At 39.7% G+C, this 14,547-nt stretch overlaps 1 protein-coding gene across 1 annotated transcript in view; it reads left to right on the top strand.

Annotated features, from left to right (window-relative positions):
• otofa (otoferlin a) overlaps positions 1–14,547 on the top strand; it is a 107,801-nt gene that overhangs the window by 69,697 nt on the left and 23,557 nt on the right. The window contains 6 exon segments of the mRNA XM_034230840.1: positions 94–156; positions 659–743; positions 873–1,032; positions 1,407–1,593; positions 2,203–2,389; positions 3,062–3,285. Of these exon segments, the coding sequence (XP_034086731.1) occupies positions 94–156; positions 659–743; positions 873–1,032; positions 1,407–1,593; positions 2,203–2,389; positions 3,062–3,285 (906 nt within the window).

Below are 14,547 nucleotides of genomic sequence, written 5' to 3'. Positions count from 1 at the left end.
TTATTCCCAGGGCAAATCTGAAAAAGTGTTATCTAGTAGAATATGGGAATGCATTGTAATGGACACAGCTTTTTTTTCTTCCGCTCTCTGCAGTATTTCGTCTTTGACTTCCACGTCCCACCTGACGTCATGTTTGATAAGATCATCAAGATCTCAGTAAGTAATCCGTACCCCAAGAGCACACACTGTAGTACGGCTAAACAAACTCTCACCACCCCATCATTCCTCTTCGGTGCATGTTTGGTGAACATTACATATTTTACATTACACTTCAGGTTTTTTTTGGGAGCACTTGGCTGCATCATTTAATATTTTAATGAGAAAACATTGACTTTTATTCAGGAAAATCCTCCTTAGTACTTTATCTAACAGACAAGAGCCTCCTTTGGTATGCGCAGCTAGTTCGAGGATATTAAATGATATTGCGGGTTATTGCATTAAAGTGATTAATTAATGAACTAAGAGAGTAACAGATAATGTTTAATGTAAAACTATGAAGACATTATGCAGGCCTTAGTTAAACATAAAGACCGTGGCCATCTGTCTCTCTATAACACTCAGCCTACTGAATTATTTATGGGCGTTTCCAATGCAATAGTGAATCTATCGAGAGTTTACTCTTCGTCTAAATATTTAATCTTCAATCCTTTCTGCGCAGGTTATTCACTCCAAAAATCTTCTTCGGAGTGGGACCTTGGTGGGAAACTTCAAGATGGATGTTGGGACTGTTTACTCTCAGCCTGGTAAAATGAATAACTGATCATAAAAGACAGGCATAGTCTATTTGAAAATGAACATGCATTTTGTCTTTTCCTCACTGCTAAGTGAAACTGGATTTAATTAAATAAGTTTTTGATTTATATTTACCCTAGAACATCAGTTTTACCACAAATGGGCCATCATGTCTGATCCTGACGACATAACAGCGGGATGCAAAGGATATGTGAAGTGTGACATCGCTGTGGTGGGGAAGGGAGACAACATCAAGACCCCGCACAAAGCCAACGAGACTGATGAAGACGACTTAGAGGGGTAATGAGCTGTGACGGATGTGTTTCAGATTTAATTCATTTAAAATGATATTAAACATTTCCATTTTACTGATGCTATAACAAATGTTACAGTGGATGTACATGTTCCCCCTATAACAGACATTTTAACATTTAAATAATAGGGATTTCTATTAAAGTATGTCTGACATTATGAGAAGATACTCAATATTGACAATTGTATCACTTTGACATTTACCAAAACTGTGTTAATATTACTGGTCATTCTCAAAAAACGTTTTGAACAATCACCAAGAATCTTCTAAAAGCTTTTTCCACAAGCTTTACTTTTATGAAGTGTAATCTATAGCTCCACCATCTGTCTGAATGAGTTGTTGTGCTGCTGTTTGTCTGCAGGAACCTCCTGCTCCCTGAGGGCATCCCAGCAGAGAGGCAGTGGGCGAGGTTTTATGTGAAGATCTACCGCGCTGAGGGGCTTCCCAAGATGAACACCAACATCATGGCTAACGTGAAGAAGGCCTTCATAGGAGAGAACAGAGACCTGGTGGACCCCTACGTTCAAGTGCAGTTTGCTGGGCAGAAAGTAACTACCACCACATCCTGCAGTCCTCTATGCTATACTACTTTTCTAGTGATGTTAGCACTCCCAGAGGGATCAATATATAGCTTCCTTACAATACCTGTGGTTTTGTTAATGCATGCATTTGTATGATGGATTTCCTGGACGGTAAAGCTTTAAAGTAATCAAATAGTTTTACGAACCTCTTTCTATATACATATCAATATAAGAGAGAGGCATAATGAAAACATATCATAGTTTAATTTCACTGCACAAAACCATTATATATTATTTCTGTTTAAATTAACATTAGGTACCTATAGGTTTTACTACCTTTATTTTATTTTATTCAATTGTTCTTTGCAGTTTTAGAGTCTCTTTTCCTCATTGTTTCGACAGGATTTAATTTCTGATAAATGGAACAAGTTCAGTTACACAAAGATGACATTTTTATACTAAATGAACTGCAGCTTTGACAAATATCTAATTTCATTTATCTTACTGAGGCTGTGGAAGCCTTATATTAACTTTTGGTAAGCTCCAAAAAGCATTTTCTGAAAGTCTATGAAGTAGAATAGCTCAGTTTAGTATTTAGTTCTTGTTCCTAAGAGTTTCTCCTTCATGTGTCTCCAGGGGAAGACTTCGGTCCAGAAGAGCAGTTATGAGCACATATGGAACGAGCAGGTGGTCTTCACCGAGCTGTTCCCCCCGCTCTGCAAACGCTTGAAGGTCCAGATACGAGACTCGGATAAGGTCAACGACGTCGCCATAGGAACCCACTTTGTTGACCTACGTAAGATATCAAATGAAGGGGACAAAGGTAGGTCCAACACACACAGTCCGTCTTGTTAGAGTTGATTAGCTTTCAGGTACATTAGTCAATCTTAACTAGTTATATTTTTACCGTATGTGGTAATTAGCTGTGCTTTGTGATCCGAACCACATGACCCACCTGACCCACCTGACCTGTTGCTAATGGCTGTATGAATTTAGTGGAAGACATTCAAATTGACTTGAAATCAATACCTACCATTAGCATATATTACATCCCCACACAACCAGCGATGCTGTCACATTTCTAGATGGAGGAAAGATTGGTGAGCATGACCAGTTACTTCTATCTTGACTGATCAGACAACCAAGAGTAAACCTTGCATACAACTCAAACATAATGAACTTATAATGTAAAAAAAAAACTAAATATCCACACTGTTCATTTCACAGCACACTTAACAGCTAGCTTAAAAGTACTCAAATCAAGTCAAAAGTGATGAGCTATGAAAGAAAGTGGCTCTGGTGAAAAAGTAAAAAAAAAAGGTTTTTAACTAATAATAAAGCCCAATAAGGATCATAGGCGTGATAGTCATTCTTTGTTTTCTAGAGTGAAAGATCTAGTGTTTGATGCTCTGGATGTTGATACTTAAAAACCCTTAAATAAAATTGTCAAAGGGTTCTCATATAGACATTTCCTTCTCCCTTTCCTTTTCTCCAGGGTTCCTGCCCACCATGGGTCCGGCCTGGGTCAACATGTACGGGTCGACGCGTCAGTACACTCTGATGGACGAGCACCAGGACCTGAATGAGGGTCTCGGAGAAGGCGTGTCCTTCAGAGCTCGTCTCCTGATCTCCATGGCCGTCGAGATCCTAGACACCACTTCTCCTGAGCTCATGAGCTCCACCGAGGTGCAGGTGGAGAGCGTGTCCAACATCTCAGAGGTGAGAAGATCTGACACAGCTGAGTGGGTGTAGAGGAAACTTCTGTGTAGCTATGCAGTGGGAGTCACCGACTCAGGAAGGAGACACGGGAAGAGCAGTAGCTTTGATGTCAAACACATGATGGTTTATTTGGAGTTAACGGCCGGAGGATTCACATCACAAGTCCAAGAGTCAGAGGTTCTGACTTCACGGTAGAGTTGCCACGTCAATTCTGGAGAGCCTCTCTCTTGCCAGCCCATCTAACTGGTTTCGCAGAGAGTAAACAACATATTTGAGAAGATAGCCTAAACAGTGTGGGAACACTGAGCTACTTGCCTCGGACACCTATGACCTCGAAGATTTCACCTTGGAGTCCACAAATACAGAGAAGGAAGTGTCCCAGTGTACCCACAACACAGACCATCTGTGACCCAGTATTGACCGGTCACAGAATGGGAACAATAACATTATTGGCTAAGCAGCCTGTGTCCTTAAAGAAGGTAAACAGACATCAAGGTTTGTCCTGTATGTCACATCTTGGCGTCTATGACAATTATTTCCATAACAGTCCTCTCTTTTTATCATTTATGATAACCTAAAAAACATTAGTCTAATAATATTTTGGTCAATAATTAACTCAATAGGCGTCTCCAGATTCGAGTGTGGTCTCACCTTACATTAATTACATCACAAAGTAGAATAAGATTGAAACATTCAATCACAATGATTGATACAGCCAATCATAATAGGAAAAATCATCTCTCATCAGTGTTTGATCATCTTTTGTCAAAAGCATAATAATGAACACACATAAAACACAGGTGCACAATGGCTAAATATTTGTTTTTAAACTAATATCTTTTATCATTTACCATTAGTTAATTTCATTCATCAAACTATAAAATCAAAACCAGCTTGCCGCTTTAAAGATTTACTTCAAGGCAATCACTAGTCAAAAGCATGTTAAAACTCAGGATCCTACGAGATCCAGCTAAAAATGCACAGTTAGAGTATAGAATTCACAATGGTGATTTGATCAATCTGTAATCTGCAAAAGTGCAGTGTCCTCAATTTTAGGATTACTTTTACGATTACTTAAATACGCTTTAGTCAAGAGTAAGGCACTTAGTGAAATCAATACATTCATTTAGTCAAGTACATTGTTCAAAATCTGAAAAGGAAAAGTTAGGCAAATATTCAAAGACTTTTGTAAAAACCTGGAAAGGAAGGATTAAACATTTTTAAAATGTGAATTATTACATTTGTAAATGCTACCACTGATCTGTACCAAATTAAGTCTATCAATTATTCCTATTAGCCATACTTACCTGAGCATCTACTTATGGTACTTGGAAAGGATTCTTCTGTGTTTATCTAATGTTGAGAATATCAATTTCTTTAAATTATACTTCTCTAATTTGAGGATCAAATATGCTACATAATTGTTAAATGAAATATTATAAATATTTGTTTTGGGCCAAAACTGAAATTAATCCAGTACTTGAAACATCATTGTAGGTCTTTCTATGCATGGATAATACATTAAAGAGTAGTGTTGTTAAGCCTGATTGCTGGATTCAAATCCACTAGAGTGCATGTACCTATCCAGAGGGGAGCCAGAACTTGATAGAGCTTGTCGCCGCACAACCAAACGTAATCTTTGTGGCGAGCTAAACCCCACATCACTGGGCCAGGCCAGTTGTATTGCTCACGGTTGCGTTGTCGTTTTCCCAGGCGAGCCGTCATCACGAGGTGGGAATGCTCCATGGGGTGTGTGTGTGTGTGTATTCCTTCGGTCAATTTTGTGACACGGACAGTCAGACTCTGCACACCGGTAACACAAACGAGGAACCAGAGAGCATATGGAACCGCTCAGCTGGCACTCGCTTGTAACACCTTGTGTGTAGTGTGTTTTGGTGTATGTAGTGCAAGTGTGGTGCAAGTTGGTGATTAGGACACATCACTTGTTGTCATCTACTTTTGTTGGTGATTAGGACACATCACTTGTTGTCATCTACTTTTGTTGGTGACTAGGACCTTGCAGTGGCTGGCGTGGACCCACGTAGCTCTCTCTCTGACCCTTGGCCTTCAGAGCTGTCCTACTGTAGTTATTGGGTTAACACTTGATAGGGATGTTTTCCTGAGTGCAGACAACTCAAGGTAATGGATTAGCACATTATCATTTAAATACAAAAATAGGATAGGCCCCTCAGAATTATTTGGGAGCCTTCCTGAGACATGCACATGCATAAATGTAAGGTTTGTGTTAGTCATTTAACATGCAAGAATCATAAACTCATCAGTCCAAAGTAGAGAAATGTTATTGTAATTTAAAGGTGAGCTAGTCCCTGCGGATATCACCCCTTCTCAATGATTCAAAATGTTATATTAATTCACCATTTACCGTTTGATAACATATTAGTTTATCAGAAATATTTTCCTCTTCCATAAAACAGGTTTGAGAAATAAATGTTCCAATATAAAATCAATTACTCAATATAATTGACTCTTCCCTCCCTTTTCTTACATATGTCACATATGAAATAATAACTTAGGAGTCTATTTAAGCATGGTGTAATCTATTAATCGAGAAGACTCAGTATCACCTGTGTGCAGCTTACAAAAAAACAATTGTGAGAAACATATATTATGCAGGAACTGTATACCTTTGTTGAAAAACAAAGCATATCTGATTTGGGAGGAAAAGCTTCAACCCCCTTAACATCTGAGTCACTACTGAAGGCATAGCATAAATGATAGTGGGTGTCTGAGGGTGTTATTACTGAGAAATGTCAAACACATTCAAAACCTTACATTTGAAAACTGGTTTGCATTCCTTCTCTTAAAATGACGTTATCATTGGAAACAATAAAAGCTCATTGTTTTGATGTAGAATCTATCAATTGAATTGTTAGAGCAGAACAGAATGGTCGTATTGTAGCCTGAGTACCGTGCAGCCTTCAGTTTCACCAGGTGGAAACATGGTCCATATAATGTGAATACATGTAGAACTAGACATTAAGAGGCCCCTGACATTTAGGCCTATTTTAAAAATAGTAGGGGCTTTTAACAGCTTGCCAACCTACAGGCATCCTCTGCATAGCAGTATGAATAGCCTTAAAAAAACAACCCACTCTGCGGTAACGAGAGTCATATTTCTGAACCAAATGCCCTAAGTTAAGCCGTTAGTCCCATCTGACTGACCCAAGGGTTGGTGCTGGTGTGACCGGGAGGCTTCCAGGTGTTCAAAGCAGATGTCAAGCTTTCAGTTCATGGCTTGGTGGGGGGAGTGGCCCACGTGAGACAGTATTGTTCAGTCTGAGGAGCGGCATTGTCTCTGGAAGCAGGTAATGGTGTCCATTCTCGGACCAGACCATTAATGTCATTTCATGTAGAGCAGCCATAGCATCTCTGTGACTGCACTCAGAACTGTGTCAGAACTGGGTGATTCTTAGTGAAGCCGTCCAAGGCCATAGACAGAATGGAACCACGTACCAACAAAAGGGACACAAGGTCATCAATGTCTCTCTTTACCATTGGCCTAATTGCACAACAAATTAGTGGGAAAAATGTGGAGCACTAATCCATCATGTGAAATGTTGAGTTAATCTAAATAATTCCTTATTGGTTGAAATCAAATTAACATTAGAACTGAAGTCAGTCATAATTGCACGGATCCGAATCTAAGCAATACACCATTTCCCCAGCTCTGTAATGAAAAGGATAACAAGATTAGGTACATTACAGGAGTGTTCCACACCCAAACATGCACACTTATCTTATTCTAGTAGAGATTAGAGGACAAGGTCTAATGTTGTGAACAAAATGATCAAATCAAAGTTATTTTGTTTATTGTTATGTACCTAATTTAATTTAATAATTAATCTTGAATTACTAATAACTTTAAAGAAGGCAACAATTTACAATTTGGATAAAGTGATTACTCATCCAAAGTGTGTGTGTGTGTGTGCTTGTCTGCCCAAGGTTTAAAACATTTGGGACAGCACAGCAGTGAGAATGTTATGAGAACCAATCTGTTGTTTACACTAAACTCGAAGGAAGCTAGACTGGAACATTTTAAATAAATCAAAACACTTGCACATTAATTAAATACATTTGACATTTAGCTCGAGCTGGGTTCAATACTTTTCTTTATGGTATTTAAAATTGGGCTCGAGTAGAACCCCTGGATTTGGCTTGCAACACAAAGTGATACTGATCTCTGTAGGACTTGGAAGTGTTATGATTCAAAGTGCCTGTGAAAGAGAGGCCCTTGGAAAACAACACCTATTTTGTAACTGTAATTACCTATTTTAAAGAAATTGCAACATTATACTTTTAAAGAATTGCTCAATTAATTTAACACATTTATTATGCACACAATAAAAACTTCAACAAATATATTGATCCTGGCTTAACCAGCAACCTTTACTCTATTGTTCATAAGCTCGGTTTCAGAAAACTTGTCAGTAGTTTAACAACTATTTTAATTTTAGTATTGTCTATGGAGACCAATTGGTTGATACTAGAAATAATTTCAAGCAGTTTAATAAAGAATGTTAAACTATTTTTAAAACTGTAATTGAACTTCAACTTATATTAATTACCTGATTCCAGTGGCCAGTTGGAACAGAATAATTAACACAGTTTCCATTTTGCTGCAACAGCGCAAAAGGTTTCAACAACAATTAGTATTATATCTGAGTCTAGTTCTGCTTATCTGCTTTGTTTCGGAATGTGTTCAATACATTACGTTTTTATTCATTATTACTATACAATACATAGATTAAGAATAAATGAAACAAATAATACAACATTGACCTAAAACCAGATTTTGCAACTCTGATCTCCTCAGGCAGGTCTCTGAGGGTCTCGGGGCGCAGGACGGGCATAGGGTTTATACAAGGTCACAAAGATATCTTAACATACCAGCAATACCATCTAATAATGGATTCTTAAAGCAATATAATCTTCTATTCTTCTTACACCTAGCGCTCACCCTGAACAGTGTGCTTCTTGTTTACATTTTCCCCTGCACTCAGAGGCAGGACATAAAAACACTTTTTATTTTTCTCAGGTCATTTACTTTTGCTGAGATAATTAAAGTTTAGTTCATTTTACCCTGTCTATGGACTGATTCATTATTGTTACAAAACATACACAAGACGGCGGGACAAACCAATATAGACCCCCATACAAACAATCAGACAAACAAAACATGAACTCGTAATAAACACCAGCGCGACAGCAAAGCTCATCCAGCTCAATTTAGTCCGGATTTTAGAGATCTTAGAGGGAGGGGGGAATTCTCTACAGTGCGGCGTCTTCTCACGCCTCACCCTTGCATATAAGTGATTTATCGGTGCCTGAAAGCCGTCCAAGAGCGGTAACTAGCTTATCCTCTTGCGACAACCACTAGGCTATTTGTTTCTAGTGGCGCTGTGCCCCCCCGATCGGAGCCCACAGACTTTTTCCCTGCCCTTTCTCTCCAAACAACAGCTCAGTTGACTGTAGTCCGTACGACCATACACTTGCTATCGAGTTCACCTCAAGGTGAAACACAGTTTGCCTATGCTTGCTTGCCACTACACACCTCTGATCAATTAGCCTATAATTGTATGTATGCACTCCTGACCGCCACCTGCTCCAGAGAGCCGTAGCGCATCGGGTGATGCACGCACTTCGCGCTGGCCCGTCTAACCATGAGAAAAGCGGTCCTAAACAACGAGTGCTTTTAGACCGTCCCGTTTGAAGGACGGCGGTGCCGTGAGTTAAAACCTATAGGCAATAAGCTGTGACTTTCTCCCTCTCAGCCTGCACTGCTCCAGCCCCACACACACACGGGGAGGTTTTACACACACACGCAAGGCTGCAGCTGGAGCCGTGTTTTTACAGAGAGGTGATAGCAGTAAATATCTCTGGCTGCTTATTTTCAACTGCTATGTTTAGCCGCTAAGACCCTCAAAATCCGGCGATTTGTCCAGTACAAATCTTTTACATTGCTTTCAATTCACACAGAAGCTCCACTTCACTGATGCCCTTTCTTTAAGGTATCTCTAAACATGAGCTGTGCATGCCTGTATGGCACTTCCGTCCCGAGCAGCACACACAGAGGAAATAAGCCAGGACTGAGTCCCCAGACACTGATTCCCTGGGTTTATCATCCCCAAATGTTCATTAACCAAAAGGAAACGCAGCCGATCAGTTTCACAGGTAATTTTAGGATACCGTCAATCACAGATTCTGATAAGGCAATGTCCAAATGTAGATTTGAAAATCACACTTACCAGCCCTGTAGATTTATTGGCATCCTGCCGACAACGCCAATTTGTAGAGGAAACTTCTGTGTAGCTATGCAGTGGGAGTCACCGACTCAGGAAGGAGACACGGGAAGAGCAGTAGCTTTGATGTCAAACACATGATGGTTTATTTGGAGTTAACGGCCGGAGGATTCACATCACAAGTCCAAGAGTCAGAGGTTCTGACTTCACGGTAGAGTTGCCACGTCAATTCTGGAGAGCCTCTCTCTTGCCAGCCCATCTAACTGGTTTCGCAGAGAGTAAACAACATATTTGAGAAGATAGCCTAAACAGTGTGGGAACACTGAGCTACTTGCCTCGGACACCTATGACCTCGAAGATTTCACCTTGGAGTCCACAAATACAGAGAAGGAAGTGTCCCAGTGTACCCACAACACAGACCATCTGTGACCCAGTATTGACCGGGTCACAGAATGGGAACAATAACATTATTGGCTAAGCAGCCTGTGTCCTTAAAGAAGGTAAACAGACTTCAAGGTTTGTCCTGTATGTCACATCTTGGCGTCTATGACAATTATTTCCATAACAGTGGGTATTGGATAGTCTCTTTGATGTAACCATCCAAACTTTGTTCACCGAGGGCCACATACAGCCATATACGAAGGGCTGGGCCCCCAACTAGAGGTGAGGATTTTGCCTCATAAGTTAAGTTCTAAGGCAGCAAAATCACTGAAATGTAGGTCAATGATGCTTAATAGGCAAGGCAAGGCAAGGCAAGGCAAGGCAAGGCAAGGCAAGGCAAGGCAAGGCAAGGCAAGGCAAGGCAAGGCAAGGCAAGGCAAGGCAAGGCAAGGCAAGGCAAGGCAAGGCAGGCAAGGGCAAGGCAAGGCAAGGCAAGGCAAGGCAAGGCAAGGAAAGGAAGGCAAGGCAAGGCAAGGCAAGGCAAGGCAAGGCAAGGCAAGGCAAGGCAAGGCAAGGCAAGGCAGGCAAGGCAAGGCAAGGCAAGGCAAGGCAAGGCAAGGCAAGGCAGGCAAAGGCAAGCAAGGCAGGCAAGGCAAGGCAGGCAAGGCAAGGCAAGTTTATTTATATAGCACTTTTCAACACAAGGCAATTCAAAGTGCTTTACAAAAAATGAAAGACATTAAGAAAATGGCATTTAAAATCAGTCATTAAAAAGAAAAGCTAATAAAATAAACATTAAAAGAAAAATTACATGGATAAAAGTTACAGTGCAGTCTAAGATATGAATAGTTCAATTAAAAGCAGCGACAAAAAGAAAAGTCTTCAGCCTGGATTTAAAAGTAGTCAGAGTTTGCAGCGGACCTGCAGGTTTCTGGGAGTTTGTTCCAGATCTTTGGAGCATAATAACTGAACGCTGCTTTACCATGTTTAGTTCTGACTCTGGGGACAGAAAAGCTGACCAGTCCCTGAAGACCTGAGAGATCTGGATGGTTCATAATTTAGCAGGAGGTCAGAAATGTATTTTGGGCCTAAACCATTCAGTGCTTTATAAACCAGCAGCAGTATTTTGAAATCTATTCTTTGACACACAGGAAGCCAGTGTAAAGACTTCAGAACAGGAGTGATGTGATCCACTTTCTTAGTGTTAGTGAGGACTCGAGTAGCGGCGTTCTGAATCAGCTGCAGCTTCCTAATAGATTTTTTAGTGAGACCTGTGAAGACACCATTGCAGTAGTCCAGTCTACTGAAGATAAAGCATGGACACGTTTTTCCAAATCCTGCTGTGACATTAGTCTTTTAATCCTAGATATATTCTTTAGGTGATAGTAGGCTGATTTAGTAACTGTTTTAATGTGACTGTTGAAACTCAGGTCAGAAGTCCATGACTACACCTAGATTTCTGGCTTTATCTGTTGTTTTGAACATTGCAGACTGAAGCTCAGCGCTAACTTTTATACGTTCTGACTTGGCTCCAAAAACCATTACCTCAGTTTTATCTTTGTTTAATTGGAGAAAGTTCTGACACATCCAGTCATTGATTTGTTCAATGCACTTACTCAGTGTTTGAATTGGAGCATAGTCTCCTGGTGAAATTGTTACGTAAATTTGTGTGTCATCTGCATAGCTATGGTAACTTATTTGTTGTTTTTCATTATCTGAGCCAGTGGTAGCATGTAGATGTTAAAGAGAAGAGGCCCCAAGATGGAGCCTTGAGGAACCCCACATGTCATATTTGTCAACTCAGATGTGTATTTACCTATAGAAACAAAGTTGTTTCTGTCCTTTAAGTAGGATTAAAACCAATTCAGAACTGTTTCCGAAAGTCTCACCCAGTTTTCCAGTCGGTCTAGTAATATGCTGTGGTCAACAGTGTCAAACGCAGCACTGAGATCTAATAATACTAACACTGAAGTTCTGCCACTGTCTGTGTTTAAGTGGATGTCATTAAAGACCTTTACAAGAGCAGTCTCAGTGCTGTGGTTTGGACGAAAGCCTGACTGGAACACATCAAAACAGTTATTTAAATGCAAGAAATTACTCAACTGTTGAAAAACAACTTTTTCAATAATTTTACCTAGAAATGGCAGGTTTGATATGGGCCTGTAATTGTTCATTACTGAAGCATCTAGATTATTCTTTTTTAAGAGCGGTTTAATGACTGCAGTTTTCAGGGCCTGTGGAAAAATACCTGAGTGAAGAGATTTGTTTACTATATGAAGTAGATCTGAGGCCATGCAAGGCAAAACATCTTTGAAAAATCCTGTTGGAATAATATCAAGGCAGCAAGAGGAGGATTTCAGAAGTTGAATAATGTCCTCTAGGTTTTTATCATTAATCTGATGGAATTGTGTCATGGTGTCTGAATTGATGTTAAGTGGAGATAGGGACAACACATTTGCTGTTCCTGATGCAGAGGCACTGACTGCTTGTCTGATTTTCTGAATTTTGTCAGTGAAGAAGGCAAAATAATTGCACGCCCTGGTGGATAGAAATTCAGAGGCTACTGACACTTTTTTTTAAAAACAGCCTACATCACGGCTCTCCATAGGGATTCATTTATTTTGTTGGCAGCTCATTCCTTAAAACAGGACCCACAGATTGCTTATTATAAGAGGAAATAGGAAGGGTTTATTTCAAGCTCGTTATGTAAATAAGTTATTGGGCTTTTTTATCAACTAACATTTGTTTTCAGCTTTAATTGACTGAATTTATTTGAAAAGTGGGCTCGTTAACACATGACTACTACTGTGTAATATAGGTTTTCATCTATATTTAAGAAGTACAATAAAAGACAAGCACACGTTTCATTTGTGGGCCATTCTCCATTATACTTTTTGAATTTGATGAGAGCCGATTCAAAATGGTCCGCGGGCCGCATTTGGCCCCCGGGCCGTAGTTTGGACACCCCTGCGTGAGAGGATATTATTTTATGTAAATAAACCATTAATTTCTAATTCTATAGAAATTCCATGCATTCAATGAAAATCTAATTATCCAACAAGAGAGTCAAATAATAAGCTGTTATCCTTGGCGCTGATCAATAAAACAAATTAAAAAGGCTGTATGACATTCCCCTGAACTTCAACCAACTGTTTGATGCTACCGTCCATTTGGCACATGTGCAGTTCACTGCTCTTCAGGGAAATCAGAAACATGAGATGCCTTGCTCCAGGGCATGTTTTGCCAGCAATTCGACCCCTTGGCTGTTGGTTTTGTTAATGTGTCCACTGGGAGCCTCAGTCATTGATGCCAGTATGAGTCTGTGCCAGTTGTCGAGCACTTTGCTTTCCAGGAGAGACAGATTAATAATTTAATCGAAGAAATGCTGTAAATTGGAACCGCTTTAAAACAATGACACAGCTCAAGGGGTTGCACTTCTGAAAATGTAGCTACCCTCTAAATATTCAACTTGAGATTGGTTGTGTTCATTACTTGTTATCTATAACATAAAGAAATAGATAGTGAGTTCATTATTGGATTCAAAAAACGACGAAACAAAGCAATTAGCTGATTTTGGAGGTGAGACAGAAAACAAGTATTATCTCTTACCTGTAGATTGAGAGCGTTTCTCTGGGATCAAGGTGCAACGTAAATAAATAACACTAACACAAATAAATAAAAAGACATTTACACAACCCTGAGTCTGCAGATGTGCTGCCAACAAGGTTAAAATAATAGTTAAATAGTGAAACAGCAGTCTTGTTAAGTCATTGTACACTAAGGAGTAAGGACACAGCATATTTGGGCATTCAAGGACAAATACTTGCTACTATGGCAACCTTTTTTGTTGTGCTAGTTGTGTTTAGTCTTTTACCTACTAGTAAACAAGAATCAATTTGACTCAGTGTGTTCAAATGTAATTCGCCATGGGTCCAGTAACAGGATAGTGTACAGGATTTAGGCCGCTATGTGCCTTGCTGTATTGTTGCTTGGAGACATGATGTATTGCTCAAAACGATACTTTTAAAGGAATAATGATTATTGTTTCATATTTATGGCGAGACACGGCAGGCAAAAACATCGTTTTTTCAAGTACTGGTCAATTTTGAGATTTTGTGCTATTTGATTCTATATCATGTTTTCTTTCAGGCTTTTGGAAGGAAAACGTACAAAATACACATTTAACTGTTTATTTTATTATAGTTTGTCTATTTGCGTCTGTAGATTTCTCCTAAATTCACCAAAAGTTAGAATTCTAACGTAACATAAAGTACCGCGACTGCTGTGTGCACCATGTCAACAGATATCGCTGGAAAGCTCCGTCTCTCCTGCACAATCTCATCAGATCCAAATATGGTCATTTCCTTTGTATCAGCAACCAATCGTGAAAGCACAAAGGGGTCTTAAACCAAGAAACGAAATCACATTGGCTGGTGTCAATTTCTGACAACGTGATTCGTTCAGATGCGTCACGTGGTGTGCTAAAACACTTCCTGGTTAGCTTTCAGCTCGAAATTGAAATCTCAAAATGGCAAAAGAACGGCGAAAAAAACGTTCACAGAGAAGACGACAACAATTGTCACTTGCACGAAGCAAGGTTATACAAAAAACAAATGACCCC

Source organism: Gymnodraco acuticeps, unplaced genomic scaffold (genome assembly GCF_902827175.1).
Source record: "Gymnodraco acuticeps unplaced genomic scaffold, fGymAcu1.1, whole genome shotgun sequence".
NCBI classification, from domain to species: Eukaryota; Metazoa; Chordata; class Actinopteri; order Perciformes; family Bathydraconidae; genus Gymnodraco; species Gymnodraco acuticeps.
Note: the sequence above shows the minus strand (reverse complement) of the source record. Positions and strands in the feature narration are given on the sequence as shown.